At 57.2% G+C, this 27,915-nt stretch overlaps 1 protein-coding gene across 2 annotated transcripts; it reads right to left on the minus strand.

The window, feature by feature from the left end:
• Positions 1-226: 226 nt before the first annotated feature.
• On the minus strand, positions 227-27,841 carry KCTD5 (potassium channel tetramerization domain containing 5; the record flags this gene model as incomplete). Of its 2 annotated transcripts, none has more annotated exons than XM_082856627.1 (6): positions 227-1,837; positions 8,395-8,520; positions 11,742-11,837; positions 13,810-13,901; positions 15,551-15,659; positions 27,587-27,841. In XM_082856627.1, the coding sequence occupies 6 exons, from the start codon at positions 27,839-27,841 to the stop codon at positions 1,808-1,810; spliced, it is 708 nt and encodes a 235-aa protein (XP_082712753.1). In that variant the 3' UTR covers positions 227-1,807. The 2 variants fall into 2 exon arrangements, with proteins under 2 accessions (XP_082712753.1, XP_082712752.1); XM_082856626.1 differs by lacking the exon at positions 227-1,837 and adding an exon at positions 5,533-5,591.
• Positions 27,842-27,915: the final 74 nt, after the last annotated feature.

Raw genomic sequence — 27,915 nt, forward strand, 5'->3', positions numbered from 1 at the left:
CCAGCCGAGGCGGGGAGACAGGCCTGTGCTGCTCTAACCTGCCAGCCCCAGGCTGGACAGTGACACAGGCGGCAGGCCCGGGGCTGTCGCGAGCCCAAGGCGGCGCTTCTGCAGTAGTGGCTCTTCCGTGCATTTTAAGACACTAACATTTGTTCTGCTCATTCATAAATACACAATTTTATTTGCTATTTTCAGGGGAAACTTAGGCATTAAACTGTAAGCTGATAAAATACGGATACCTAAAAAAGTACAAAAGTATAAATATCCCCTTACAATAAATTTTAGTGAATTAAGTCTTAATATCTTTAAATTAAAAAAAAAACCCACAAGCCTATCTATTACGTCAAGGTCACAAATCAAACAACGCTAAATGGCCAGCAGCGCCCCACTGGTACACCCCGAGGCCAAGGAGGGGCTGCCCAGCCCCCGCGCGCTCCACCGGGAGGACAGGTCACCAGGGCCAAGTGTGTCCTACAGAAAGATTGCTATAAACGGATGAAGCCAAACATTTAACAACATACAACAGACCTTACAAAAGGAGGAGGTAAGTCCTAGGTGCTGGAGAACTTGGTTCATCAGGTAATATTGGCAAAGGAGAAGAGGGCACAGGCAAGAAGCCTCTGGAAGCGTCTGGAACCAGCCAGCGGTCGGTAGGCACAGCTCCCCTGGAAGCTGGAGGTCAGGTGGCAGAGCCGCCTGCCCGGCCAGGCCCCCCAGATGGACAGGACCCACGACCAGCTGAGGAAGGTCTGTTCTCAAAGCATGCGGACAGCGGTTTTCAAAGGAATCCCGGTAGCTCCGTCACGTCAGGGGGCAGGGCCCGTGCAGCCTGTGTCCCCACCGCCCCAGAAACGTCAGAGAGAACTGCATAGTTACACGAGAGAGCCGGCGAGAGAGAGAGATGTTTGTGATGTGCTGTAAACATCCAATTTCCAATGTGACCTGGAGTTTCAGCTCCAGAAGCCGGGTGGACAGGCTTCCCGCCCCGACCTCCATCCCAGGCGAGACCAAGGCACTGATGGGCGCCAGCTCCCCCTGAGCCCCAAGGTGGGTCAGACGAGGCAAAACTTGTACCTCCCTTTACATGACTTAACAGATCAGCCCAAAAAGCAGCAGCACTTTTAGGCATTTCTAAGAAGTGAAAGCACTGGGTTGTCTATCCACAATTGGAAAGAAAGGATGCAAAGGTCTCTCGTCTGGAAACTACAAATGGAGAAGCCTTGACTGTGCCAGGCCGGATCAGGCCAGTGGAGCCCAGCTCTGAAGGAGGACCGGGAAGTAGTGAACACGTGGAGGCTGGGAGAAACCACCAACCGGTCATGTCTGGGAGGCACAGCAGACCCCCTGCCCTGAGGAAGAGGGCCTGGTGCATGCCAGGGTGACCAGCAGGCACCCAGAGCCCAGGGCTGTGGTGCTGCGGCCACTTCCTACCAGCAAGGCCCAGGCTCTGTTACAGACTGTTTATGTAGCACCAAGAACGCTGTCCTTTAAATGATCTTCGGTGATGAAAGGGTCAGTCAGGAGCGCCCTGCCTCAGGCCCGAGCGGCACTTGTGAAAACCAAGCGGAGGGCCCTACAGAGACGCCCGCCCAGGCAGCATGCCGCCTCTGAGTGGCGACGCCCGGCCTCGGACAGCTGGTCCTGTCTCTCACCACCCACCTCAGAGGCAAAAAAAGGATTCACACCCAGATCTCTAGAGAAATTGTCAAAAGCAGGTTTCTTCTCACGGCCAAGCTTCCTCGACATGGCAGATCATTGCATCTTGGGAAAAGGTAAAACGTCTCTTCAGTTGTCAACACTGTGTTCCTCACATCCTTGAACCCCGTTCTTGCAAAATCTGAAAATGCCAAATGCAGACAATGAGGACTCGGGCCCTGAATGGAAAGGCAGCCTGCAGCCGGGAGCTTCACGGCCCTGAGGCCAAGTGCCCTGCTTGGGGGTGGAGCCCACCGCAGGCCAGGGTCCGAGAACGGGGACCCCGTTGTGCAGGCCTAGCTTGCCCACCTCCAGGCCGCACACAAGGGGCAGGCCTCCCAGCTCTCCACCTCTCCACCCGAGCCTGACATCACCATGCCTGGGAAGTAGTGAACCTGTGGAGGCTGCGAGAAACCACCAAGCAACCACGCCTGGGAGGCAGCAGCAGACCTGTCCTCAACCCGGCGCCTCCCGGGCCTCCTGAGACATGCGGCAGGGCTCCGGGGGGATGACTCCTCATTGAGGCCCCAAGGACTTCTGGGCAGCATCTCTCTCAATGGCCTCCTGAGGATGGGAGGCTCCCTGCTCCCAAGGGTGCCAAAGCCCACCTGGCGGTTTAACTGCCCACCGACTCCTGATTTTCTCTCCAGCCCAGCTTGATCCCGGGCAGAAGACACATGTGTGCAACCAGGGCCCCCTGGGCCGCCAGCCCAACCTGACCCTCTTCTTTCTTCCATGTCCCATCATAAACCATGTCCCTTCCACCCTGCAGCCACACACCCAGAAACCTGGGCCCCTGGGATTGCCGTCACCCCCACATCCATACGTGCCAACTTGCTCCCCACACTGCCTGGCTGGGGTCACATCTTCTGTAAATGGACCACCCTCCTTGAGGGTGTCAGCCGCCTCCTTGCTACAGCCAGACAGGACTCTCTGGGACACACACCTGACCCCACTGGGGGACCCTGCCAGCCCTCGGCCGCCATGCTTGAGCCTCTCCCTCCCACTCCTCCTCAGCACCTCAGAGCCAGAGCAGCGCCCCCACCCGGCCTTCCTCACCACTGGAACCATCCATGCCTCCCATCTTCCCCCAAATCAAGCTGCGAGCTCCTCAAGGCCACAACCCCATGGGAGCCAGGGGAGACTTTGGAGCTGGCAAAGTGTGCTGTTTCGACACGTCAAGCGTGGCTACCGAGCATCAAGTAACCAGGACAGAAAGGCCACGCGTCCCGGCCAAGCCCAACCATGCCCAGGCCAGCGCTGTAAGATGACCCTCCTTGCGATCCCACTGGCAGCGAGAGTGGCCTCCCGGGGGCATTTTCCACTTGAATTTCAGAGCTAAGAGAGATACGGCCCAGAGGACACTGTGTGTTGCTGAGCCCTGGACCCGGTGCAACGCGGGGACATGCCTGGAAGGGGCCCGTCCTGCTCGTGCCAGGCCCAGCTCACACGGATGCCTAGCCAGAGTGAGGCCCTGCGGGCACAGGCAGACTTCTCAGGCTCATGGCCAGTGGCCACCGGCCCTGACTCCTGCTCACTGTCAGGGCGGCTGTCCAGAACCACACGGCCCATCTCTCACGTCCCCCGAGGGCTTGTTCAAATGACTTAAGAGAAGCCCAAGCTCTCCAGGCTGTCCCCTGACGCCCCCCCCATCCCTGTGGTTCCCCAGGCCTGTCCCTCTCTCTCTGACAGCTCCGAGGCCGTCCAGGAAGCACACCCTCTTGCCCGCTGCCCATTCCCCAGTAGGTGCACCTTCCACTGTGCTGGGGGAACAGCACCCCAGGCTGAAGGCCCCTCCTCAGGCCAGACAAGGACAAGCCCCTAAGCTCAGCAGCGCTCGCCTGCTCACTGGGAAAGCCCAGGAGGCCCCTGTCGGAGGGACATGGTCTGAGGACGTGACTTGGGGTGAGGGTGGGTCCCCACTCAGCCCTAGAGGACACTCTGGCCCCCTTGGTGCTAGTCCCAGCCCCAAGAAGGTCTGCCACCCTATCATCGTGGCTGTTTGCAGGGAAAGCTGGAGTTTGGGGGGCCATGAAGCCGAGAGCTGCTCACTCAGTGGGAGCCCAGCAGAGCAGACGGCGTCCGAGTTCACAGGCCTCAGTGGTGGAAAGGACAAGGCCCACGTAACTACCACGCGGCCTGGGAGCAAGGTGACAGCACAGGAGGGGCTGCCCTGCCAGAGCCAGAGCCCCAGTGACTATCTCCTAACAAGGACAGAAGACCCCTCCTGGGACCTGTGACGGTCACGGCCCGTCTGCCCTGGAAGGAGCTCTCACTTGGGCTGCCGCCCACAAGAAGGCCTGAGCTGGGCCACAGGGACTGAGCAGGCTGTGCATGGCACATGGCACCCCCGCCCCCCACCCCAACCCAGCGGGCCCAGGGGCCAGGGCCACTCCAGGGCTGCCCTGCCATCAGCTCACCTCGCCCCTCCCACAGCCCAGACCCTGGCAGTCAGGGCCACTGAAGCGGCTCCTGCCAGCAGATGTGAAGTCTGTAACTGGGGGTAGGGGGTGGGCAGTGCTGCTGAAAGAAGCCCCTCCTCTCTCCTGGAGGTTGGCTCCTCTGTCCCTGCCCCCCCACCCCACCCCGTGTCCCTGGCTCCTACCACAGTTGACCATCAGGCCACGCCAAAGTCTCAAGCTGAGTCCCTAAGGTGCAGTCACTCCAAACCGAGAAGGGCCACAAATGCAAACTACCGCCTGATTTCAAAGACTTAGAGAAGAGCGAAGTAAAATATGTCAGTGATTTTTTAGGTTGAAATGACAATATTATGCATGTAATGGGCTAACAGTATCAGCATCAATTTCACGCATCTTTTTACTTTCTTAACGTGGCTGCTAGAAAGTTTAAAACAACAGATGGAGCTCGTGCTGCACATGCCCTGGACGGCAGTGGTCCAGACCAGGGCCCAGCAAACCTTTCCTTAAAGGGCTAGGTAGTAAATACTTCAGGATTTCCAAGTCAAGAGGTAAAGCTGAGGATATTATGCACTCATATAATCACCAGAAAAATAACCACTAAAAATGCAAAAGCCATTCTTGGTCTGCGTTCCCAGACCAGACTCATAGTCAGATGTTGGCCTCTCAGCACGTGGCCGGGCACAGGCTCTTCCCAAGCTCCTCACCTGCAGGGCTTGGCGGGGAACCCCTGCATGACACCTGTGCCCTGCCCTCTCTGGGCCTCAATCTCCCCTGTGCAACGCGAGGGAGCAGACGAGGCGCTCCCTGCTGATGGGATCCTGGCTGAGCCACAAGTTTTCGACAACAAGAAGGGCCGGGAGGCAGCAGGGACTTGAGGAGCAGCGAGGGGCTGAGGGGGCGTCCACGGAGCCTCCCATGACAGGGCAAACAGAAGGAGGGTCCCCACAGACTCCTCTGCACCAGCACCCCTAGTCTGAGGCATGAGGGAGTAGGGCTGCCACAGGCTTTGGTGTCGGGATCAGGACCCACTCTCTGTGGCACAAGCTCCGACTCCTTGGCCCTGAGCCTGTTGGTAGACTGGCGACGGTGGGGAGACTGGCGGGCTGGGGGCTGCGTGTCCCTAGGGGGCGCAGGCCCACATCCCTGCTGCTGGCACCCATGGCAAGGAGGCCCTTCCCAAGCCTGACACACACAGCGCGGAGGTGCCTCAGCCAAGGTCCCAACCCCACCCACACGGGCAACCTCAAGGGGACAGACAGCCCCGCCCCGAGACAGACTGGCTCCAGTGCAGATCTATGCGCTGGCATCTATCATGGAAGGTTCTCTGTCAACTACAGGCATGAGACAGACGCAGCGGAGGAGGGGCTGGGATCAAGGAGACTAAGGTAGGTGGTCAGTTTCAAGGGCGCAGGCTCACCATGACATTTACACTTAATCTGAGTCATTCCCTTCGTGACCCGTGTCCTCGTCGTCACTCTGGCTCGGCACCGGCAGGCGGCAGGGAGGAGAAGAAGAGAGGGACCGTCAGTGTAGGGCGAGGCGGGAGGCAGCAGAGGGAAGCCCACCCAGACAGGCCAGGTCTCCACGGGACAGCAGAGAGCACGGCGCTCAGGGATGGACCTAAAGTTGTGCTGTGCGGCGAACTACAGGCCAGCCTCGTCCAGATCACACTGTGGGGGGAAGCACGACATCCCTGGGCCCCAGCACTCCCGAAGTTCCAGAGTTTTCCTTCCCTCTGTGTTGTGAAAAACTGAACCTTGCCCAAACAGAGGTCTGGCCTTTGCCCTCAGCTCCTGGGAGGTCACGACCTCCAGGACACACCAGTCTGACCATGTGATGGGGGGGGGTCAGTTGGCTGGGGGACTGGAGACTGCAATCAGGCACATGGGTGATCAATTGTAGATCAATGGATCAATCATGCCTACGTGACTGAGCCCAGTAATATCTCTGCACACGGAGGCTGGCGGGGCACCCCTGGTGGGCGGTGCTCTGTGCACGGTGCCACGCATCCTGACTGCACGAGGAGCACCTCTGCGACATGAGCTCCACGTCTGGCATACTTCCTGGCCTCTGCCCCACACACCCTCCCCTGGCAAGTTTGAAATCCCCCCTCTTTCTGTACTTCCTGTAATAAACTGTAACTTTGAGCAGAACAGCCAGCAGTGAGTTCTGAGTCCTCCCAGCAGATCATGGAGTAGGAGAGTGGTTTGGGAAGCCCCTGAAGCTGGGGCTGCTGGTGGCCGCTCTCAGTGGACTGGTCCCCTCGCTGAGTTGCCCGACCCCCACCCGCTCTCTCCTGCCACTTCCACCTCAAGACGTGTGTGTGTGTGTGTGTGTGTGTGTGTGTGTGAGAGAGAGTGTGTGAGTGTGTGTGTGTGTGTGTGTGTGTCTGGCCCGTGCTGTGGGCACCCAATGAGCAGGTCCACAGTAGTGGACCCAGTGTCCTCAGAACATGAAGTACTGCTCCAACCAGGCTGTGCACAGGTGTCCCCAGATCGTGACCCCCAATCCGGCCTCAACACTTTTCCATGGCTTACAGAGGCCCTGGCTGTGCTCCACCTCCTGGGGAGCTCCTGCCATGGCCCCAGTTTAGAAGCCGCTGTTGCTGCCACACTCCAGAGCCAGGTATTTCTGGAGAGAGAAATAGGGCCGCACTTTCAATGGCTAAGGGATTTGGGGTCATGAGTGGAGTTCTGTCAGCACAAACGCATCCCTTCTGCAGCTGAAAAGCCACCCGAGGGACATGAGCTCAGGCAGTTGCCCTGGAGAACTTGGCTATGAGAATTTTTCAAGTTCAGAAATAAAAGTTTCTAAAAATAAGACAACTTGCAAAAGAGCCCTGCAAATGCTCAGAGAGGTATGGCTCCTCGTGAGGCTGGGGGCTCCGGGAAGTGGGGTTGCCTCCTACCCTGACTCAACAGGAAGCACGTCCCCAGGCATGGCACCAGAACCCCTTTGCTCCCGGCCCATTGTGGGGACCTGCACCAACCCCCACGACAGCCTGTCCTGGGCAGCGGCGGAACAGCCCGGACCCTGCACTTGCAGCTGCAGGCACCCTTGCAGGCCAGGGGTTGGGGGTGGGGTGGGGGGGCAGGATGTGAGGACTCTGGAGGCCCCAGGGCCTGGACAACTGCCCAGTCGTGCTGGGGTGAAAGAGCTGCCTCGAGCACCAGTGGAGGATGGCCACCGCGGGAGGACCAGCGGGCAAGGTGAATCTGCCATCCATTTCCAAGCCCATGCCTCCAAGGAAGACCCTGAAAGGCTCACAGGGGCAGTTCCAGGCAGGTAGCAGCCAGGGTGGCACCAGCCAAGAGTGTGAGGAAGGCCTGGAGCCCCCAGTTTAATGTCATCAGTTAAAACCTCGCTGGCCTTGTCCACACTCACTCAAAACACCCTCTGACAGCATGCCAGAGCCTTCCCCCAGGGCCGCCTGTGGGCCCAGGACACACAGGCTGGCTGCCACAGAGCCCCTGGATCCCCTCAGAGCCGGCTATGGAGCTGTCCAGGCACCACCTGGCTTGAAGGTCCAGAAGTCCTGCCCAGGCTGATGCTGGACTCTGCAAGGACAGACACATCTGGAGTCACCAACCTCAGGAACAAGCCCAGAGGAGATGCCACTAGAACCTGTCACCTGCAGGCAAGGGTAGCAGCTGCTCCCTGCCACGAGGCTGCCCTTGCGCTCCTTGGGAGACAGAAGGGCCAGACGTCCAGCAGGGAGCCGGTACAGTTCAACAGGAACTGGCCTGTGCCAGGCCAAGGCAACACTCCGTGGAGTCTCAAAATCACACAACCTGCCGGATCTGCTCCGTTTACAAACCAGCATGACTCCCAAGCCTGGGATGGGTGTATCCGAGGCAGGTGCCACCAGGAGGCTCTGCCCTCCAGCCTCGACGTCCCCAGTACCCAGGAAAACAGCCCACAGTGGCATCACTCAGAAGCATAGCCCCCACCGGCAGAACTGGAAGACAGCAACACTTCCAGGAGCAGGCTAGCAGGTTAGAAGAGGTGAGGGCGGAAGGCCTGGGCTGTGGGAGCCGCAGCATGTTCAACAACCCCGCGCTCCACCACTCGCGTCCCGTGGACGTCCGTGTCCTCTCTTCCAGGACTCTGCTTCTGATATGCCAGGCGAGAATTATGTGATGATGGACAAGCAGCATGAGGCGAGCAGGCCGCCAGGAAGCCTGCATGGCCAGGAGCGCCGCGACGACAGTAAGAAACAACACAGCAAAGGAGAGAAACCCAGCCCTGCAGAGGGCACTCGGGCCGCAGCCTCACCCACCTTGGCCTTCTCACTGGGCTCACTGGTCGTGCCATACGGGGAGTTGTGCAGCTCCTTGGAGACCACGCAGAGGAACTCGGCCTGGTCTTCACTCCCGTAGTTGTAGGAAGAGCCAATGCTGACCAGCTGGGAGGAGAGAAGGCCAGTGGGATGTGGGCAGAGAGCCTCACACACCTGGCTCAAGACCAGCCCCCCACCAGGAGGGAAACAGCCTGCAAAGACCCCCGGCAAAGACGGCCGATGCTCAGGGAAGCTAAGGGACAGGATTCAACCAAGAGACTTTTAACGAACTTACTGAAAATAAAGTCCCTGAACACCAACACTCAAGCTCAGATGCACCCGTACACACACACCACGTGCAGGACAGGCCTCCTGTGCCAGCACGTCCAAGCTCCTCTCAGGTTCCTGGTTGGGTCCAGGGGACGCTGAGTGACCCGGGGAGGGGAATGCAACGCTGGAGTGGGCATCAAGCGGGCCGGGCCCGAGAGCAGGCAGCAGGGCGGTGGCACTCTGCTCTGCCCATAAGTTGTGCCCTCCGCACGAGCTCTGAACACACGAGTGTGAGCACACGCCCACACACATGTGAGGGCGAGTCCCTCCCCAGGGAAGCCAGGACCAAGCCTTCCTCTCACTGGGGCTACTGACTGCGAAGGGGCATAGGAGGGACACAGCAGCTCCGACAGGCTCAGGGAGAGATGCCGAGGCTGTGGCTTCCCATGCCTCAGCCGCAATCTCAGTCTGGGTGTGTCCACGCCCACGGCCCTGCATCCCTGGGCCTCCAGGTCACCACACAGGAGCTGAGGTCCGACCTGCCTGCTCCAGCTTAGCCCAGAGCCACCAGGGACTCTGTGTTTAATCAAAAGAAAAGCACTAAAATTGTAGTGAGCTATCAGTGGCACAGTTATCGAGGCAGTGCCTGGAAGGCCCTCCATCTTTGCCATCTCTACTGATGGAACTGCCCACGGAGGAGAGGCCAGGGGCAGGAGCGCCACGTGCAGTGACAAGGACACGGTGAGCACCGCCGAGTGAGGGAAGTGTGCAGAGCGGTGCGGGCCGCTCTGGGAAAGGAGAGGAAAGCCCCAGGGCCAGCGTGCCTACCCTGTCTCTCTGGTGGAGAGAAGTGGATGGTTTTTAGAGGTTATGGAGGGAACTGATCAGATCCCCTGAGAAACTCATCCCTCCCACCCTTCCCCCAAGGCTAGGTAGGGTGCCCACCTGACAGTCTCTGCCAGAGATAACACTCTGGATGCTGGGGAATGGGGTCCAGGGAGTTTGTGTTTTGTGTACACATACAAGTATTTGTTTTCCCAAACATGGGACTGATTTTGCAGCAATGCTGTTTTGTAATTTCTTTGTAAACCTTAGGCTTTTCAGTGGGGGTTAGATGGCTAACAAAGCGAGAGTGAAATAAAGAGTTGAGGACGGGGAGGAAAAAATAAATAAAAAGGTCTGTTCTAGGAACAGACTGGAAGGCTGTTCTAGGTTCATAAATGCCTCTCAGAGACAGACCTGCCACCTGAGGACCTCAGGGGTGCCCGGCCCTGGGTGCAGATGGAGCAGCGCATATGCAGCCACTCATAATCAGGTCTGCCCAGGGACCACATCCTCACGAGGCGTGCAAGCCTCTCAGAACCTGGCTCTGGCCTTGTCACTGACCACTGGCCAACTCTGGGTTAAGCCCCACCACCTCGTGGGGTCCCAGGCTCCGGCCCCTCTTCCCCTGCAGTCTGGCTCCTGTTTCTAGGAAGCAGACAAGTGAACAAACGTGACCCTGGTTCTGGGGTTTCTCTGGCATGAACGGGGGGAGCACGTTCCCAAGGGAGGAACTGGGCAAAGCGGGTGAGACTTGGGGAGAGAGGAGCTACTCTTTGCTGGGGGTTTGGGATCCGCCCAGAGGAGCTCAGGACAAAGCCCCTGAGCTGGTCTCAGGGAGGATATGCCCATGCAGGAGGCACGGGAACCCCTCTCCCTTCCGCAGGAGCCACAGCGAGGGTGACCTAGTTCACGGATCCTGAACCAGTGACCGCAGCTCCTGTCTCCCCAGCCCTTTTCCAGGCTGCACACCAAGGGACAAAACGAGGGGTGGTGGGAGACTTCCTTTTCTTTGTGAGCCTGGTGTGACTGTGCTGGGGTCAGGGAGTGAGGAATGCAAATGTAACCACGGGACCCCACCGGGACACCCTCCACACCCCCGCCCCAGGGCAAGGGCAGGGCATCAGAGCAGCCCTGCTGGCTACGTCTCCGGGTGGAGAGTGGGACACAAGTGCCGACTGTGCCTTTCATGACATTTCAAGAGGACGCCAAGCATTCTACAGCCTGATTCATTATTTCAAAAGACCCATAAGAAAGGATAGCCTTAATTAGGAGGGATGCCAGGGAACCCCATGATTTCCCACTGTGGACAGAAAGCTGGCACCAGAGGAGGCTCTCAGGAGCCAGAGGGGGTGGGCTGGGGTCACAGACCTGGTCTCCGCCCTTCAGGACCAGCGCCCAGGGCTTGGGCCGGGCAGGGTCATAAGCCCAAACCTCAGAGTCTCTGCCTAAGACACACAAACAGCGACAATGAGCTTGTGGGCAAGGTACCGCCCACTCAAGAGGACATCCTTGCCGTGTTCTCAGGCCCACAGGTAACGGGCTACAGTTCCCCAGGACGAGAGGCAGCATGCCCACAGAAACACCAGAGCGCTGTGAACAGAGGGCGGTGGGTGGGTGGAAGAGACTTGGCTCTCACCCCTTCTCACAGGCATCCTAGCAAAAGCAGAGCTGAGGAAAATGAGGGGCATGGCCGAGCCAGAGTCAGCAGCACTTCCCAATCAAGGGCTGGGGGACTGCAGAGCAGCCCCAAGGGGAAGGGCATCTATGCCAGCAGCAGCACAAAGGAGCCGGAGCCCCATCTGCTCGGCCAGCACAGAAGGGCCAGGAGGGGCCAGGGCGGACAAGGGAGGGGATGGGTGCCGGGGTCATGCCAGGAGGCACTCAGGATACACACACACACACACACACACGCGCGCGCGCACACGGAGATGTTAGAAAAAAGCACACAGAACAGTGCTCCCACAAAAGAATGGGCTAGACTAAGAAAAATAACTGCAGAGAGAAGACTTGGGAGGTGGGACCCTAAGAACAACTCTTGCCGCTCCCCCCATCACCCGTGACCAATCTAGTCAGGACTGGTACAGCTGCTGCTTGTGAGAGGTGCTGGAGACATGATGGGGACCCATGCTTCCATGAACTGCAGGCCGCCCAACACCTCATTACTGGTTCCGGGGGCCAGCTGACCTGAGGACCCGAGCAGGGCCTTTATAATTAAAAGATCCACTGTGCTGCAGGCTCAGGGGGTACTCTACCTGCTCAAACTTCCAGCCGTCGGACATGGTGGAGACCATCTGCGTGAGCTCCTCCTCCTGACACTGGAGCACACGGTACACGTGCTTCACTGGCACCTGTGAGAAGGGCCACAGGTGAGGGCAACGCCCGTGCCCCGCCCCCTCGCAGCCCCGCCCCACGTGCCAATTGGGGATGGCGACGGGGGGCCCAGGCGACAGGGCCCCAGGGGAGGCCTACGGTTCCCTTCCACCTCTTGGGCCCAGGTCGTGATGCCTAAAGAAACCCCAAAGGCATCCACTGAAGAAGCAAAACAAACATGCTGGAACAGCTGCCGTCTTCTGCTTTCCCATCCACCTCCAAAAATATTTCCATTTCTGAATTCCAAAATAAAATGAGTCATGTTCCTGAAATCCCAAGAGCACCTGTGGCTAGATGTGAATACACGATGACAGCCATTCCTGTGCCTTGGGGGAACCACACAAACTAAGGGGGTGCCTTGAGAGCTAAGCAGGACCAGCCTCAGCCCTGCTCACAGAAAAAAGCTCTCAGACACGCACAGCAGCTCAGACAGGAGCCCGTGGATCTTCCAATCCACTCATCCACCCGACCTTCGCTGAGCTATGCTCCAAGCTCGGCTTCTGGCAACACCGCGGGGAGCACTGGCCAAAGGCCTGTCCTAATACAGCTGCTGCTCCAGCCGATACACAATGTGTCAGTGATAGGGTCACAGCTCGAAGTACACGGGTCACCACACAGCCCAAGTGCTTTCATTTGTGAAACAGTGGAGGACACTGAGCACTGCTCAGCCTGAGCCTGCTAATCCCCTTGCCAGCCTGTGAGGGGGCCTCTCCCACATCCACCATGCAGGGGGGACACAGGCACAGAGGGCTGGTGCCAGCCCAGGTCACAGGGTTCGTAACCAGAGGGGCTGGGCGGAGGGAAAAGAGGCCTCAAACTGGCCAGAGATGACTGGGGAGCTCGTGGCCACATCTCCTGCCCCCTCCCCAGGCCCCTCCCGCTGTCCCGATGGCCCTGTGGCTCCTGCAACAGGGAGAGGGCGGGAGCTGTGTGGTGGGTGGTCCCAGCCTTCCATGCCGTCACCCCAGTGTGCCCTCCCCTGGCCCCTGACCAGCCACTTGGAGCGGCCAGGCTGTCAGCAAGCCTCTTCACAAAGGCCAAGAGCTCCAGCTCTGGGCCTGCCGGGTGCCCAGCGGGAAAGCCCGGGGTGGGTGGGGGGCAGTGAAAGGGTTTTAAGTGGATGGAGACTCTTCATGTAGTCTGGCATGAAGCTCTGAGAGAAAGCGCACTTCACAGCAGCCTCCTGGCAGAGGGAACCCGCCAGGCAGGGCCTGGCGCTCTACTAGCAAGTGCAGAGCTGGCACTGCAACAAAGACTAATGCGTAGACCCTCTGGTACCTCCCTTCGTGGGAGGTGCTAGACACAGCCCATCTCAAACAACACTGGCCTAATGGGCAGCAGAGTGGCCGTGCTGGGCCTGGCACTGCTGACCGTGGCCAAGTGCAAATGGGTCCCACATGGGGCTCTGCACCATTGGGGACACAGTCCAGCACAAAGAGTACCTACTGAGCCCTTCCTTCCTGGTAAAAGCCAAACTCTCATCGTGCCTACACACACCTACAGGACCCCCACCTCATCCGTCTGTGCCCAGCTTGCCGCCAACTCCCCTGTGCTGTCCCTCCAGCCACACTGGCCCTCTGAATGGGTTGAGTACTCAGCTACCACAGGCCCTTTGCACTCGCTGTGCCCTGTCTGCAATGCCCTCCCTGAGACGGCCACACACTCAAGCCCCACAGAGGCCTCCTGCTCTCCCTCTGCCCCCTCCTCACCCTCACTGGACCGTCCTCCTCAGCAGCTGCTCATCGTTCCCCACTGCAGTGGGGCCCCCGAAGCATGTGCCCTGTGTGCCGGCCAGGGCGCCAGCTGACAGCACCACGGGAGGTGTCCAGAGGGCGGGCCACAGGCACCAGGACAACTCCAGAGGAAGCCAGTCAGCAAGGAGGGAGGGAAGCGAGCCGCGCCTTTATGCCAGGCCTCGGAAGGTTCCTACACCTTAGTCACCGGTCTCACCTGTGATGTTCTGCTGTCTCGTTCTCTAATTTTGTCCTTTACAAGTTTTATTAGTGAGGTGATATTGTAAAATTCTGCTTCCTCCAACACCCCTAGAATAAAGAAAAACAACTATAATTCCCACCAGATCAAAGAATAAACGTTGTGCCTCTGCCCCTCAGTGGACCGGTGGCCCGTTCTCAGCCCAGCCCACTGGAAGCCCCCGGCCCCCGTCCTGCCATCCTACAGACTCTGCAGACACCGCTGGCTCTCAGGGCCCCCAGGGTGCACACGGAGAAAGGGCATGTTTGTGGACGCATGTCTGGCCCGCGTCCTTCCAGGTGACCTGCTGGGTGCTCAGTTCACGCCAGGCCCCTGGGACGTTTCTCGGACAGACCGCCTCCAGAGCCTGCGGCCGTCTGTCCTGGGCTAGCGGCCACCTCACATGGGTCCCTGTGTCACTCAGTCAGAAGACAGCTGGTTGAGAGGCTGCTCAGCTGTGGAACTCCTGCCAACTTAGGAACCCTTTCCTGCCGTTTGCAATGTCCCCAATTTAGGGGCTCTGAACGGCCAGGTAACTCTGAAGAGCGGATCGGAGGGGCCCTGCCTCGGGGGCTCCTCATGGGTATTCCAGAAGGTCAGGTGCATGCCTCCTGCCACCCTGCCTGGTCGTCCCAACCAGTCTGCACTCTGCACAGCGGGTCCCGGCGCTAGCAGCACCGGGGGCTCGGAGCCGTGGACTCTGTCTGACCCTCAAGCTGCAGCCTAATGAGGTCTCAGGGACTCAGCAGAGCCGGTGGTGGGGCAGCCAACGCCCAGGCAGACATGTCTCTCTTCAAGGCCCCAAAGGGAGGTGCATCTCAGGATGATGCGGGGCGACGTCCTATCAACCCTTCCCTTTGGATCCAGGGGTGGGGACTGTGGGGCTGTGAATAAGCCCTGGAAGCCTCAGGATAAGCACTTTGGCCTGAAGGGCCAGCCTTCTACCATCCAGACACTCCAGGCGCCCCTCGTGCTCTGAGGGGCAGATGGGAAACGGCACCCATGGGGGCCTTTCTCCCGAAAAAAAGCACTGCATCTGAGGCTGACGGAAGACAGGTGAGTGAGGCCAGGCAGCAGGGGCTTGATCTGTGGCAAGTACCACATTTGCTTTCTAAGCAAATCATGCTGGGAACAGTTTGCCTAAAACTGTACAGCTGCACACACAGAACACACGTGTGTGCACGAAAAAGACACTGCAAAAGAAGATGCAGACACGCAGTCGGAGGAGCAAGAGGGCCCGGAGACAAGGAGGGAGCAGGCTCAGCTCAACAAGCAAAGGAGAGAGAGCCCTGGGCTCTCAGCACCGACCAGACCCTGAGCTGGGAGCCATAGCACGGCAGGCATCTGGAAACGCAGGAAGAACTCAGAGGGGGTTCTGCCAGGGCTGCCCCAGAAGGAGAGCAGACCCAGGGTAACCAACACCGGGGACCCTCGGGAGGTGGCGGGCCCCAAGCTGTGTGAATCAAGGCAACCAGAGAGCAGCGGGCCCCAGGGAGGAGCCCCACCCTCAGGGCACCACCAACTGGACACCTGAAGGAGGGAGTGGGTTGCAGTCCCAACCAGCCCCCACCCAGCTCTGGATTGTCTCAGCTTCCTGGAGGAAGAAAAGGGGAAGAAGCAGCACCGAGCAGCCCTGTTCCCTCTGAGATAAGCATCTGTGAGGGATGGAGCTGGAGAGCAAGGGAGGGCCCCCCTGATCCCGGTCCTGCCTGCAACTCACCTTCCTCGGCAAGGTCTTTGTTAATGACCAGCTTTCCGTGTCTCAGGTAGTTCAGCACAGGCCCAAAATAGGTGGGGTCTCTGTCGATTAAATAGGCACCTGTTTCATCCTACAAAGAACAACACACCAAGGTGAATCCCAGACAAGAAAGCACAGTTCCCACAGCTGGCCCGCAGCCCAGCCACAGCTAAAGGGGGTTTTGGAGGCTTGTGGGCTGTACGTGTCTAACACACAACTGGAAGGATCAGCATTTATGGTGCTTTAGGGAACCCCTAAGCAGTGTCGCCTGCTTCCAGCCACCTGCAGCTGTTGACCCTGATCTGTCACCACTGCAGGTGAAGCCAAGTTTAAGCTCTGCTGCGTCAAGGTGACCTCCCTATTTACTGAGGCAAGGAGATTGTGTACAAGGCCTCTTTCCTCATAGCTCCAATAATTCCTGAGAGCGAGTTCATCCTTTTCTCATTTCAGCAACCGTCTCACAAGAGTAACCTGACACACTTTCCCCCATGGGATGCTCTCAAAAGCGGGACTGATGCCAACAGGTCAGCATCTGAGACACCGTGACCCAGGCCGCCGCTGCTCATTTTGGGGCTCCTCGCTGGGCAGGACTGGGTAGTCAGAGGCTCATGGAACACAGCTTCATTTTCTGTTGCCAAGTGACCCTAGAGCTCCCCTGAGACTGCTGACCACCGAGGAGGCCTCCCCCACAGCAGCGCCCCCCCGGGGTCCATCTACAGAAGGCACTCCTTCCACACCTGGGCAGGCCCTGCTTCGCCCCCAGGGCCAGGGCCTTTCTGAGTGTTAGGGACCCTCACTGCCCACGGCACACGGCATCAGGCATCTTGGCAGGGAGGTGGCGAGGCGGAACCCCCTGAACCTCTTGGACGTAGTGAGCCCACGGGCCCCAGAGCTCACTCCCACTGGGAGGAATCTCAACTGTGAAGCGGAGTGCTGTGTTAGGGCCCCCTTCTCACTCATAAGCATCAAATCTGGAATTTTGTGTAATAAACCTGGTGGTTTCAAGGGTTTCCTCCTGAGTCCACAAAGCTGTAAAAACCTGCTCTCCTCAGATCAAATCCGGATGTGGGGCCAGCAGGACCCAGAGCCTCGCTGATGGGTGGGCAGGCCCCGCTCAGCCCAGAGCACCTCTGCCCCTTCCTCTCTCCTACAGGCCCTGGGTGCTCAACTCAACCTCCTGCCTCGATAGGCCACTGCCTGGTCCCCCCATGGGCTTCCTGTCCCCCAGGGCAGCATCCAACCACACACAGACCCCCAACTTCGTCTAAGGAAGCACTGGTCAGATATTGTCCCAAGGGATCCTGCCTCCCGGCCTGGCTCCTCAGCCCTTTCTCCAGACTCCCTAGACCCCTCCTCTTTTCCAAGCAAGGCCAGAAGACCCCTGGGACAGGCTTCAGGAAGAATGATGCTTCAGCAGCCTCCCTACTGGTGAAAAACAGCCGCCATTTCCTACAAAGGGGCCGAGGTCTGGAAAGAAAAGGATGGAGCTGCCACAACATGGAATCCAGGGGCTCTTCCCTGCACCTTGTGGATGAAAAGAGCCCAAGTGTGACAAGTGCAGATTGCCAAGCTCAGGAATTATTCATCGGCTCACTGCTACCTCCACAGACAGCTGGCAGAAGGTCGAGAAGGAAAGATCAGACAAGGACTGGGCTCATCTCCGCCCTCAGGACACCCCAGGGAGCCTCCCTTGTCACACGGGGCTGAGGCCCCACGACAGGGCTCAAGGCCATGCCACCGGCACACTGGGTATCTCGCTCAGCACTGGGAGTGGGCGGGAGAGGAAAAGGAAGTGACCCAGGCCTCCAAAGCCTGGAGGGATGGGGGATGGGACAGAGAAGGAGGGAAAGGAGGTGAGCCCACAAAACTGTGGTGGTGGCACGCCCAGGGCCAGGTGAGAGGGCCACCGCCCAGATGCAAAGGGACCCCAGACCAAGCACTGGAGAGCATTGGAGAGCATTGGAGAGCCAGCGATGGGGCTGGGCCTCCAGACATCAGGCTGACCCGTAGAAGGGCAGGGGTGGGAGGCCGCTGAACAGGGGTGGCTTTTTCACTAAAAGGCCACGTGGCCAATGCTCCGAAGGAACTCCTACCCAGGCCCAGCCCTCAGCTCGGCGCACACCAGGCCAGGCTCGTGGCCCCATCTTAGGGTGCCTGAGGTGAGGCCCTTTAACCCCGGGAGGCTGAGGACTCCCCAGGAGGGACTGGGGATCCAGCACCCAGGCTGGCAAATGCAGAGGTAGCAGCAAGGGGCGGGGGGACAGCACGCCCCCAGCAGCCTCCCCAACATGCTCCCACCCATACCCTGTGCTCAAAGGCAAGTGGCCTCCGCGCTCAACTACCCAGCCATCCAAGGGGAGGGGCAGGCTTGTTGCTGCGTGGGGACCCCTGCCTTCATAAAAGGAGCAGCCTCACGGATACGTCCAGAACAAGGCCAAAGAGTCCAAGGTGTTTGCTGCTAACTGGACTGGAGCCCAGGCCCAAGGGTGGAAGAGCAAAGAGGACCCCACCTGCGTCTCAGGGTCTGGAACCCAGGCTTTGTATCCACCAACAGACGTTCCTGGTGGCCCACCCGGAGAACAAGAGAGGCACTGGTCCCTGGAGGTGCTGGGAGCACAGCTGGGAGAGAGCTGGCACCACGGCGAGTGGGGGCACAGAGCCACAGTTGGAGGGAGCACGGAGGTCAAACCCCTGGGGTCCAGGCTCACGCTCAGCTACTCAAGGCGCATTGCTCCTCTCTCCAGGCCTCAGCTTCCCCATCTGTCAAATGAGATACTCAGCCAAGAGGCCGGGGGCCCTTCTGGCTCTAACGGTCTGTGTCTAGTCCAACGTCTCTTCAAGGTGACAGAGCTGGGCTCGTGACCTGTCCTGGGGGCTGGGACAAATTCCAAGGCAGAGGAAGCCACATGTTCTGGCCACAGAGATGGGGAAGCACTGAGCCAGGAGACTGAAGCACACACCTGGCCGGGCCCTCGGAGGCCTGCGCCTTCCACGCCTCCTCCCCGGCAGTGCCTCCAGTGACACCCTCCCCACCCCCCACCCCCCGCCGCACAGTCCGTGGCTTATCTTAAAAACCCGTGTGAAAACCTAGAGGAGGCCATCCTGGGCACTCAATCCACACATAGGTTTAGAAAGCTGGGGCCAAGCACCCCAGAAAGAGAGGCCTGGGTGCTGGGCATCCAGACCTGCACCAGAGCACTGGCCGCCCACAGCTGGGCACTGCCCCCCCATCTCATGCCAGCTCCCTGGGTGTCCCAGGACCCGCTGCCTGAGCCAGCCTCCAGGGCACTGGGGAAGCTGGAATGGGCTTCAGTTGGGACCCTTGTCACCCCATGCTTCTCCCACGTGGTGTCACCAGCTGAGGGCAGGAAGCTCAGTCCAACAGCTGCCACGCTGGCCCCAGCAGTGTGGCCTTAGCACTCCCTCCTGGGAGGGAAGACCCACCCACCTAGACCTGGAAATGCAGGCCCATGGGGTGACCCTAAGATACTGAAGGTCAAGTGGCCATCCCCTAGCAGTGACAAGCCCACCCCTCCAGCCCTGCCACTGCTAAGCAGACTTCAGGAGGCTTCATGGCAGCTTCCTCCATGAACCCCACAGGGTTCTCTGGCCCAGTTTCTTCCCGTGGATTTGTTTTGCTCTGATGGGCTTCATTACGAAACAAGGACGAGGACTTCCCTGGTGGTCCAGTGGTTAAGAATCCACCTGCCAATGAAGGGGACACAGGTTCAATCCCTGGTCCGGGAAGATCCCACATGCTGCGGGGCAACTAAGCCCGTGCGCCACAACTACTGAGCCTGCGTACTGCAACCACTGAAGCCTGCATGCCTAGAGCCCATGCTCTGCAACAAGAGAAGCCATTGCAATGAGAAGCCCACACACCACAATGAAGAGTAGCCCCCGCTCGCTGCAACTAGAGAAAGCCCACACACAGTAACGAAGACCCAGCACAGCCAAAATTAAAAAAAAAAAAAAAGAAAGAAAGAAAAAGAAACAAACAAGGCTGAGACTCTAGGGTTAGGAGAGACTGGGCAGCAGCATGTTGGGGCGGCGCTCTCATCCTACAAGGAGTGCCGGGGGCCCCCAAATTCCACTGGGCTTTATCTTGGACAACAGCCCAGAGGACCACAGACTGACTCTCGTTTAGAGGCACCCAGGCAGGAGCTCTGGAGGAACACCGTCTTCCAGCACCTAAGCCCGAGCAGCACTGGAGAGTGTACGCGTGCCGGCAAGGGCTGCCTGCACACTTGACTGTGACCAGGCTGCGACTGACACGGGCACCAGGGCCCTCGGCATCTCATGTTGCTTGTGTTTGTAAGTGGCCCTGGGGCCTCCATCCTAAGGCAGAAATAAAGAAAACTACAGAACACAGAAAAAGAGAAAATACCAAAACATCCCAAATTCAGAAGTCTCAGACTCACTTATGCAAAAGCTAAGAGAGAATGGTCTCTGTGACACCCACACCAGCAGCGGAAGGGGACGCCCGAGGCTCGGCCACTGGCAGCTGTGGTAACAGCACCCCATCCATCACCTGCTCACGGGAGAAGAACCTTGTGATGTGCACTTGGCATGGTCACACTTACAAAAGGCAGCAAGACACGAGGATCTCTCTCCCCCCTCCCTCTGTCCTCTCCTCAATTTATATAACAAGCGTGTGCTACATTTATATAGTGGCAAGGCTTGAGGTTTTTGGGTTTTTTTGTAAAAGAGCCAGAATTAAGATTGCTTGCTTGACAAATCATTTTCCTCTATTGACTATCCCCACTTCTCACTGAATCTGCATTTGACCTACTTGTGCTGGTTTTTAAAATATATATCTACCTTAAAGGCATAAAAGAGAGAAATGTTGGACTTAGCTCTTGAATATTTAATGGAGGTCATGCCCGTCAGGTTACACACTGTTTGCTGGGGGCTCACTGACGCCCAAGTTGGCCGAATCCCACTCCAAGGGGGCCCAGCCTCCGAGGCCGAGCTGCTAGGCTCCAGGGAACTGTGAATCCTGCATCCCTGAGCCTGTGCTGCAGAGGGAACGCCCTGGCCACGGCCAGGAGCACCTTGCCCGCAGTCACTTCTCTGAGAGGAGGCAGCAGGCAAGACAGGCCACGTCACACGCTCTCTGAGGAGACCCCTGACCTGCAGTCCCAACATGGACAGAGGCAGAGAAGACGATCCTAATTAGAAACCCACACAGCCCCACCCCGTCCACTCCCTTCCGAGCAGCCCAGCAGCCTCAGCCCTCGGTGCTGGTTAGGAGGCAATGCTCTGACAGGGCCGCTGAGGTTCTCCTGTTCGCCTGTGCCTGGCCCTCACGTTCAAGACAGATTCGAGTGCACTGCGCGGCGAAACATCATAGGTCCAGGGCGGGCCCCCCACCCCCTTGATAGAACCGTGCACATGGCCTTGAAAACGGCCATAAGGAACAAGGGTCGAGGAAGTCAGGCTCTCAGGCAAGGCTGGAGACGGAAATGCATTCTGTGGCCACGTCTCACTCCAGCTCCGTGCATTCTCTGGAGAGGCCTGCACCTGGCTCCTTTCTATCACATTCCCAACTTCCACAAACACACGAGGAAATGGAACACGAGAAACACACGGCCACTGGAGACTAGAAATGCAAAGGGTTGAGTGTCCCAAGCTAAACGCAAGATGTATTCTGTCAAATTTCCCCATTTGAAATCTGAACGCAAAAGCATAGAATTTTCTGTACACAAACATTTGCAATCAACATAATTAGAATTAATTTTCACTCTGAAATTATCCATTTCAGTGATTCTGTTTCACTTTAAAACCTTCACCTCTGCTCTCTTTTCTCTTTTGTTTTCTACAGTTTGTCAAATCCTTGACCTAGAAGAGGCCTTAGACATCACCAATTACAAATGAGGAAACAGAGGCCCAGAGACCTGTCCAAGCAGCGGATGTGCAGAACTGTGCTGACGTGTGTGGGAGTGCTGGCTGCTTCTGACTTAGCTTTCCCCATATAAGACCCTACGACGCCCTGTGTACACCTGGAGATCGGAAACCCTCCGGCACACACAGGGAATAAAGGAAAAGCAAGAGCTCTGGGTCATTCCCACCCTCAGATCTCAACCAGCACCCAGCTCTCAGGGCCCTGACCCCCGGGTGCCTCCCAGTCTTAGAATGTGGCTTAGAAACAGAATTTAGGGTGACATAGAGGACTCAAACGAGGCTCACTAAGAAACAAATGCAAGAGGACGTGTGAAAGGACCCCAGCACATGAGGCTCCTGTTTATTCTCGTAGAACAAACGTGCTTCAAATTCACCTAAGGTGGGGTTGGGGGGGGGGGTCCCACCAAGCTCCACGAACAAGCGGAGATGGCTCACAGGAACCGTTCAGCTCAGCTGGACCAGGGCCCACTTGGAGCAGATGCCACATCAACTGTGCAGGCAGAAACAGGCATCGGGCCACCCCAGGGTGTGGGGCAGTCGTGAGCAGGATGTCATGGGTGGACCTGCCAGCCGGAGAGCCACCCGTCCAGGTCTCAGTGCTATGAACATCTCTGTCACAAGGCAAGGGGGCAGCCATCTGTCCGAACTTCTCAGGTACTTCCCTCCCTACAGACACTCCAGTTACAGAACACCTGCACATAAATCCCCTACAGATGCCACACTACTTAGCTTGGTTGAGAGAGAGAGAGAGAGAAACTAGGAAGTCAACTTGACATGGAAACAGGCAGAAACCACGACCGCCTGGGAGAGAAGCACCAGTAGGAAGAGCCCAGGGTCCCTGGCCGCAAACCTCCCCACAGTGGTTCTGCCAGCCTGGAGGCGAGGCCCCCTCCAGGCCCAGAGTCTCCAGTCCCCTGGACGCCAGTCACTCAGCTCAGGCAGGCAGGACATTCTGCAGCCAGGATGCCCCGCCAGGGGTTCACACCACGCCCGCTGCTCCCAGGGGTGCCCAAGCCCTCCCCAGCAGCTGCCCCACAGCCACCGCCCTGCTGGCTCCAAGGCAGCCTCTGTTCTCTTCCTACGCTCGGCCCTGCCGGCAGACCGGTGCAAAGTTCCCCCTTCCTTCTCGCTGGGGCTGAAGAGCAGGCCCACGGCTCCTCTGCACCCTCGCCCACCTCCCCTCCTCACCGAGGAACTGCCTGGCGCCCAGCACTGCCTGCCTCTCCGTTACCTGTTTCGAAAGACCTACCTTGGCCTATGTAGTGGCAGTGATGGGCTGGCCCAGCTCATCACCTCCAGAACCAGCCCCAACAGAGCCTGACTTGTAACACCAGGCCAGGATCCTGGAAGTCCAACTACTGAAGAAACTAAAACCCACAGAACATAATACGGATGACGAGGAAAGATGAACGGTACACACCCCTGCTCAGACGCCTCCCTGATGCCAAGAGCCCATCCCAGACACACATGGAGGATGGTACTGAACTCTGGAGCTGTGTTCTCTAGGCTCGAGGGCATCAGGTTTCTTGTACGATAACTCAATGGCTGCCCAGGAAGCTGTGCCCCTCCCCACTGGCACAGGCTCCAGTGCCCAGAGTTGGGAACCAGCCCTCCAGGGCCTGTCCTAAGAAGTGTCCATCTGGGAAGCAGGGGGCACTGAAGGGCCCAGCTTCCACACCCCACCCTCTGAGGTCGGCCCAGCAACCAGAGCTACCTGCCAGCAGCATGAGGTTTGCCGCAAGTGAGGGAGCGTGTAGTAAGTGACAAATAGGAACAAAAACAAATTCTGAGGGGGACAAAAAAGCATTCTTGGTACATTCTTTCTAAAAACAAAGTACAAAAGTAAAATAAAGACTACTAAGAGCCATCTCTAATTCCTGCAACAACCCAGCATGAGGCACTGTGTGGGGGAGGGCTCAGATTCCTCAGCTTCCTTAATTCTCACAACTCCTCCTCTGTGACTCTGCTCAGAGAGGTACATTAACTAACCCCAAATCGCAGGGCAGGTTAAGTTGTGGGTGGAGTCAAAGTCAGGCCTGAGTCCAAAGTCTAACTCGGCCACCATGAAAAATGCCCCGTACCCCCAACACCCACATCCCACCAACTCCAGACCGGAATGTGCTGGGTGCTCGGCAGTCTGGGGAGAGCACCAGTGCTCGAGGTGGCCTGCTGGCACCCTGGCCACACAGACCCCTCCGTGGGTGCCACACAGAGTCAGCTTCTCTAAAGGACTTTAAAGATTCCTGGCCCAATGAAAGCTGTCCTTGAGCACCCCTGGAAAGCAGCCATGTGCACCCACTCCAGGGGAACGCAGCCACAGATAAGCCATAAGGAACTGGCATCTCTGGGTTCCCATAAAACTCTATTTGCAAAACCAGGCAGGTGGACCGCAGCTTTCTGACTGCTGCTCGAAACCAAGACCAGTCACTGTCCTGCTGGCCAAGAGCAAGTGAAGGCTGCCCATGCGGTCGGGGGAAAGAGGAACTGCTCTTCAGTTGACGACCACTTCCTCCCAGCTACCCTCAGACGGCTGACAGGGGGACAGCTGATGGCTGTGTCCGATGCCCCGAACAGCTCTCCTCACTAAAGGCAAGCCCTTCCTCAGGGCTTCCCTGCTCAGGTCCAAGGGGTCCTGTGGAGAGGTGACCATGGCATCCACGGCGAGTGAACCCCCACTGCACTGGGCCACCACCTGCCCAGGGCCTGAGCCAGGCGTGGGGTCAGGGCTGAGAATATGCTCGGAGCCAATCCTCAAGTAAAGCGTGAGACGAAATGCACAGTGGCTCGGGACCCCCACTCCTGGCCTCAGACCGGAGACCCAGCCCTCTCACTGGAGTTCACGATGCTCTCAGCCTTTTCACCTCTGACTTAGTCACACGGAACATAATCTGCCGTTTCACTCTAAGTAATCCCCACTTCTCCTGCCAAGCGGCTTAAAAGATAGTCCTTCCACCCACACCCCCATCACTTAGCCCTGTCTGTAAAACTCCTTTCACTATCTTTCTAATCCTGAAACTCTAGCCAACACCAAGTACGCTGGGGGTAGGCACAGGCAAAGAACTGCAGAGGACATGGCATGTCATCAGAAACACCTCGACGGCCCCACCCCTCAAAGACCCATCTGATGCCACCACATCTGCAACCCCAAAGCCAGGACAACGGCCCTATTGAAGGGCAAAAGCTCATGTGAAACACAGTTTTCTCCAGGCCTGGCTCAGCTGCAGAGACTGAACCCCCACCCCCATCCCAAATCCTACTTAATCTGAGTGGTTTCCAACCACCAAGTAGTATTTCCTGTTTCCCTTTTATTCCTAAAGCATCTCCACACTGAAACAGGGACTGATTCAGCTCTGAACAAACTCTAACCTGTTTTCAACAATGCCACTGGGCCAGGTACCATGGAATACAGAGAGATATAACCCAAATGAATCACATGTCGAGTATTTACAAAGCACTTCTGGGAAGGAGTGTTACACCTGGCCTGCCCCTGATGGAACAGGGGAGAGAAAAATGACCCAGGATAGCAGGTGAACAGATGCCGAAATGAATAACACAGACACAGCCCTACTGGGGAAGCACCAGAAGGAAGTGAGAATTCACACTTGGGCTATCTATAGAGAGAACTTCGTGGCAGCAAGGGCTCCGAGTCAGAACTGGAGACAAGAGGGTAAGGGTTTAGCGGCTTGGGGCACCGTGGGCACTGGGTCCCAGTTACAGCCCAGCTCCCCACCATCCCTAACAACCAGTCTGTCGGCTATTTAACAAAGCACTCCTCCAGAAAAATGTCCTGACACCACCCCTCCCACAGAGCTTCATGACTGAGCCCCCCGCCAGACCTTGTGCGTTTAACAGCAAGCTCCAGGTACTCTCCCAGTGAACTCCAAACCCATCAGGCTCCTGAAAGATTCCAGATCTTCCACTTCTTGGAACTCCTCCCCCTGATTTCCCCACCCAACCCCGACCCAAGCACTACTCTGCAAGCCCAGGTGCTCAATAAACAGGAGACAAATGCCCAGCAGGAAATCTTCCACCAGGTGCGTCCAGCCCTGTGAATATCTGCAAGGTATCCTTTCATCAATCTCAACTATGAGGTCAGGGCTTGGAGATTTTTACATGTGAATCAACATCCTGTTTCTCTTCCATCACATAATTGCTGGCATCCCACTCTTCCAAACACCCCTTTCCCTCCACCCTCATCCTCAGATTCCTCACTCAAGGTTTAACTACCTAGGAGTGAATCTCTGGGACATTCTTTCACCAGAACCAAAGGGGGAAAAAACTGAGAAGAATGAGTACTTTATACATTTTCTCATTTGAGGTAAAACACTCTACGACCATGACTAACGGGAATTAGCATTACTCTTTCTGGCAAATTCACATCTGTGGCTAAAACTAACCCATATTTACTATCAACTATTTTATGAGACAGAAACTGTATCTGCTGCATTACCTTTATGTTCTAAATTTCAATTTTACAATTGGGAAATCAAATGTGGTTAAGTGGATGATGGTGAAAAAAAGCAACTTCAACATAGACATACTCTGATAAATTACCCTCCCCAAAGGACTACTATACAGTAAAGCATAATTTTTTTAAGTAGTCTTGAAACAGTAAAGACTTAACTGGGCAAACTATAGTTAATCAGCTCTGAATAATTGTCTCAGTGCTGAACAGGCAGCCATTGCTTCAAAATAGCCCAATGGACAAGAGCAATGTAAAATCGTACTCAATATACAAAAGAGAAACCCTCAAGTAGAAATGCAAGTGAATGACCACTAAGGCTCACTGTTTAAACCGAAAAACAAAACAGTAAAACATACACCCACGCTATAAAAGGAAAATCATAGCTAACAAAAGCTTATTTCTATCCTGGAGATGACTGTCATTTTCTGGGAGGTCAACTCTCTAAGAGTGGAGAGCTTGGTCAAATGAGCAATGGAAACAGCTGGGGGGGTTGGGGGGGTACCAGAGCACTGGCATCTCAAACCCTGATTTCTACCCATGACTGGTGGTTTTGTGGTAACTCGAGTTCTCGTTTCCCAATCATAAGGTCATGCCACACAGAGGATGGTCTGTGTCAGGCTTCTGGATCTTGAAGAGGGATCTGAATCTTTCTGGGAAGCCTATGCCTGGCAAATGCTGGGCTGGCAAGGCACAAAGCCAAGTGCAATTATGTAGGCTCGAGTGAAAGACACAGGAAAGTTAGAATAAGGTTTGTGAATTGCCGAGGATAAATACAGGTAACAACTATTCTTCCAACAGAGGCTTTTCTGAGTTTCAATGCTGTTCAGCTCCAGAGATATTCTTCAGCCACACAAGTCTTGTAAAGGTAACAATCAAAATAGTTTCTAGTACCATCTGCACAACAGTATGAGCATTTAATCTGATGAAAGGCAATCAGCAAACCAAGCTAGAGATTCCTATCCTTTTGAGAGGGCAATAGGAAAACTAGGTTAATTAGAAAGCAGATTGAAAAAGATTTCCTATTTTGCCCTTCCTTAACACCCCTAAGCCACCCCTTAACATGAGCAACATTCCGTTTGAAAAATCACTCTATGGACGGCAATTTCTGAGAGTGCTGAGTGGGTGCGTGTTGCGGCTGAAAACGATGGAGCACCAACTCTCTAAATGCAAGTCACTGGGAAAGGCAGGCCACCCGTGTCAACCCCCCACACCAACGTTAAGTCAAACGTCTGGAATGTGAGAAGATGAGAAGAACACCAGGGTTCTCGGATTCCAGAGCCACTAAGTACACTGGGACAGAGAAGAGGTGTTCTCACACCAGGGACAAAACAATCTGGGGAAGAAAAGAAAGTAGATCCACAGCAGAGTCTGGGGTCTGCAAAACCTCCTCCACCGAAGAGCAGAGAGGGCGAGACAGAGACACTCCGAGGTGGACTGGCTGGGGATCTTCGAGGGTGGTGGGCGCCAGGGCGCCATCCTCTCCTTCCCCGGCCCAGGACAGGGAGTCGGGGGACTCGGGTCGAGCTGGTGACGAGGGGAGCGCGGGGCTCGGAGCCGAGGCGGGTCTCCTCAACGTGGGGCATGGGGCGTGCGGCGGGCCGCCGACCAGGGCGGCCCGAACCCTCCTGGCTGGCCCGCGCGGCCCTCACCTTGTCCGAGTCCAGGTCGGGGTCGGCCTGGCACAAACGGTACAGGAAGGATTTCGGATCCCGGCACAGCGTCTGCCGAGTGGTGAGGAAGTAGGTGCCGCCGACGTTGAGCCGGACCCACTTGGACACGCTGCCGGGGCGCTGGGCTAAGGCGCCGAGCCCCGCGCTGCAGCGGCGGCACAGGCTGGCCCCCAGCCCCGCCCCGAGGCCGCCCGGGGCCGGCGGCAGCAGCTCGCAATGATTCTCCGCCATCATCCCAGCAAGCCCCGCCACAGCTCCTCTCTACCGGAAGCGTCCGGCCTTTAATATAGTCCTCCGAGCTCCGTCCC

This window comes from Leucopleurus acutus (genome assembly GCF_964270905.1).
Source record: "Leucopleurus acutus genome assembly, chromosome: 16".
Lineage (NCBI taxonomy): Eukaryota > Metazoa > Chordata > Mammalia > Artiodactyla > Delphinidae > Leucopleurus > Leucopleurus acutus.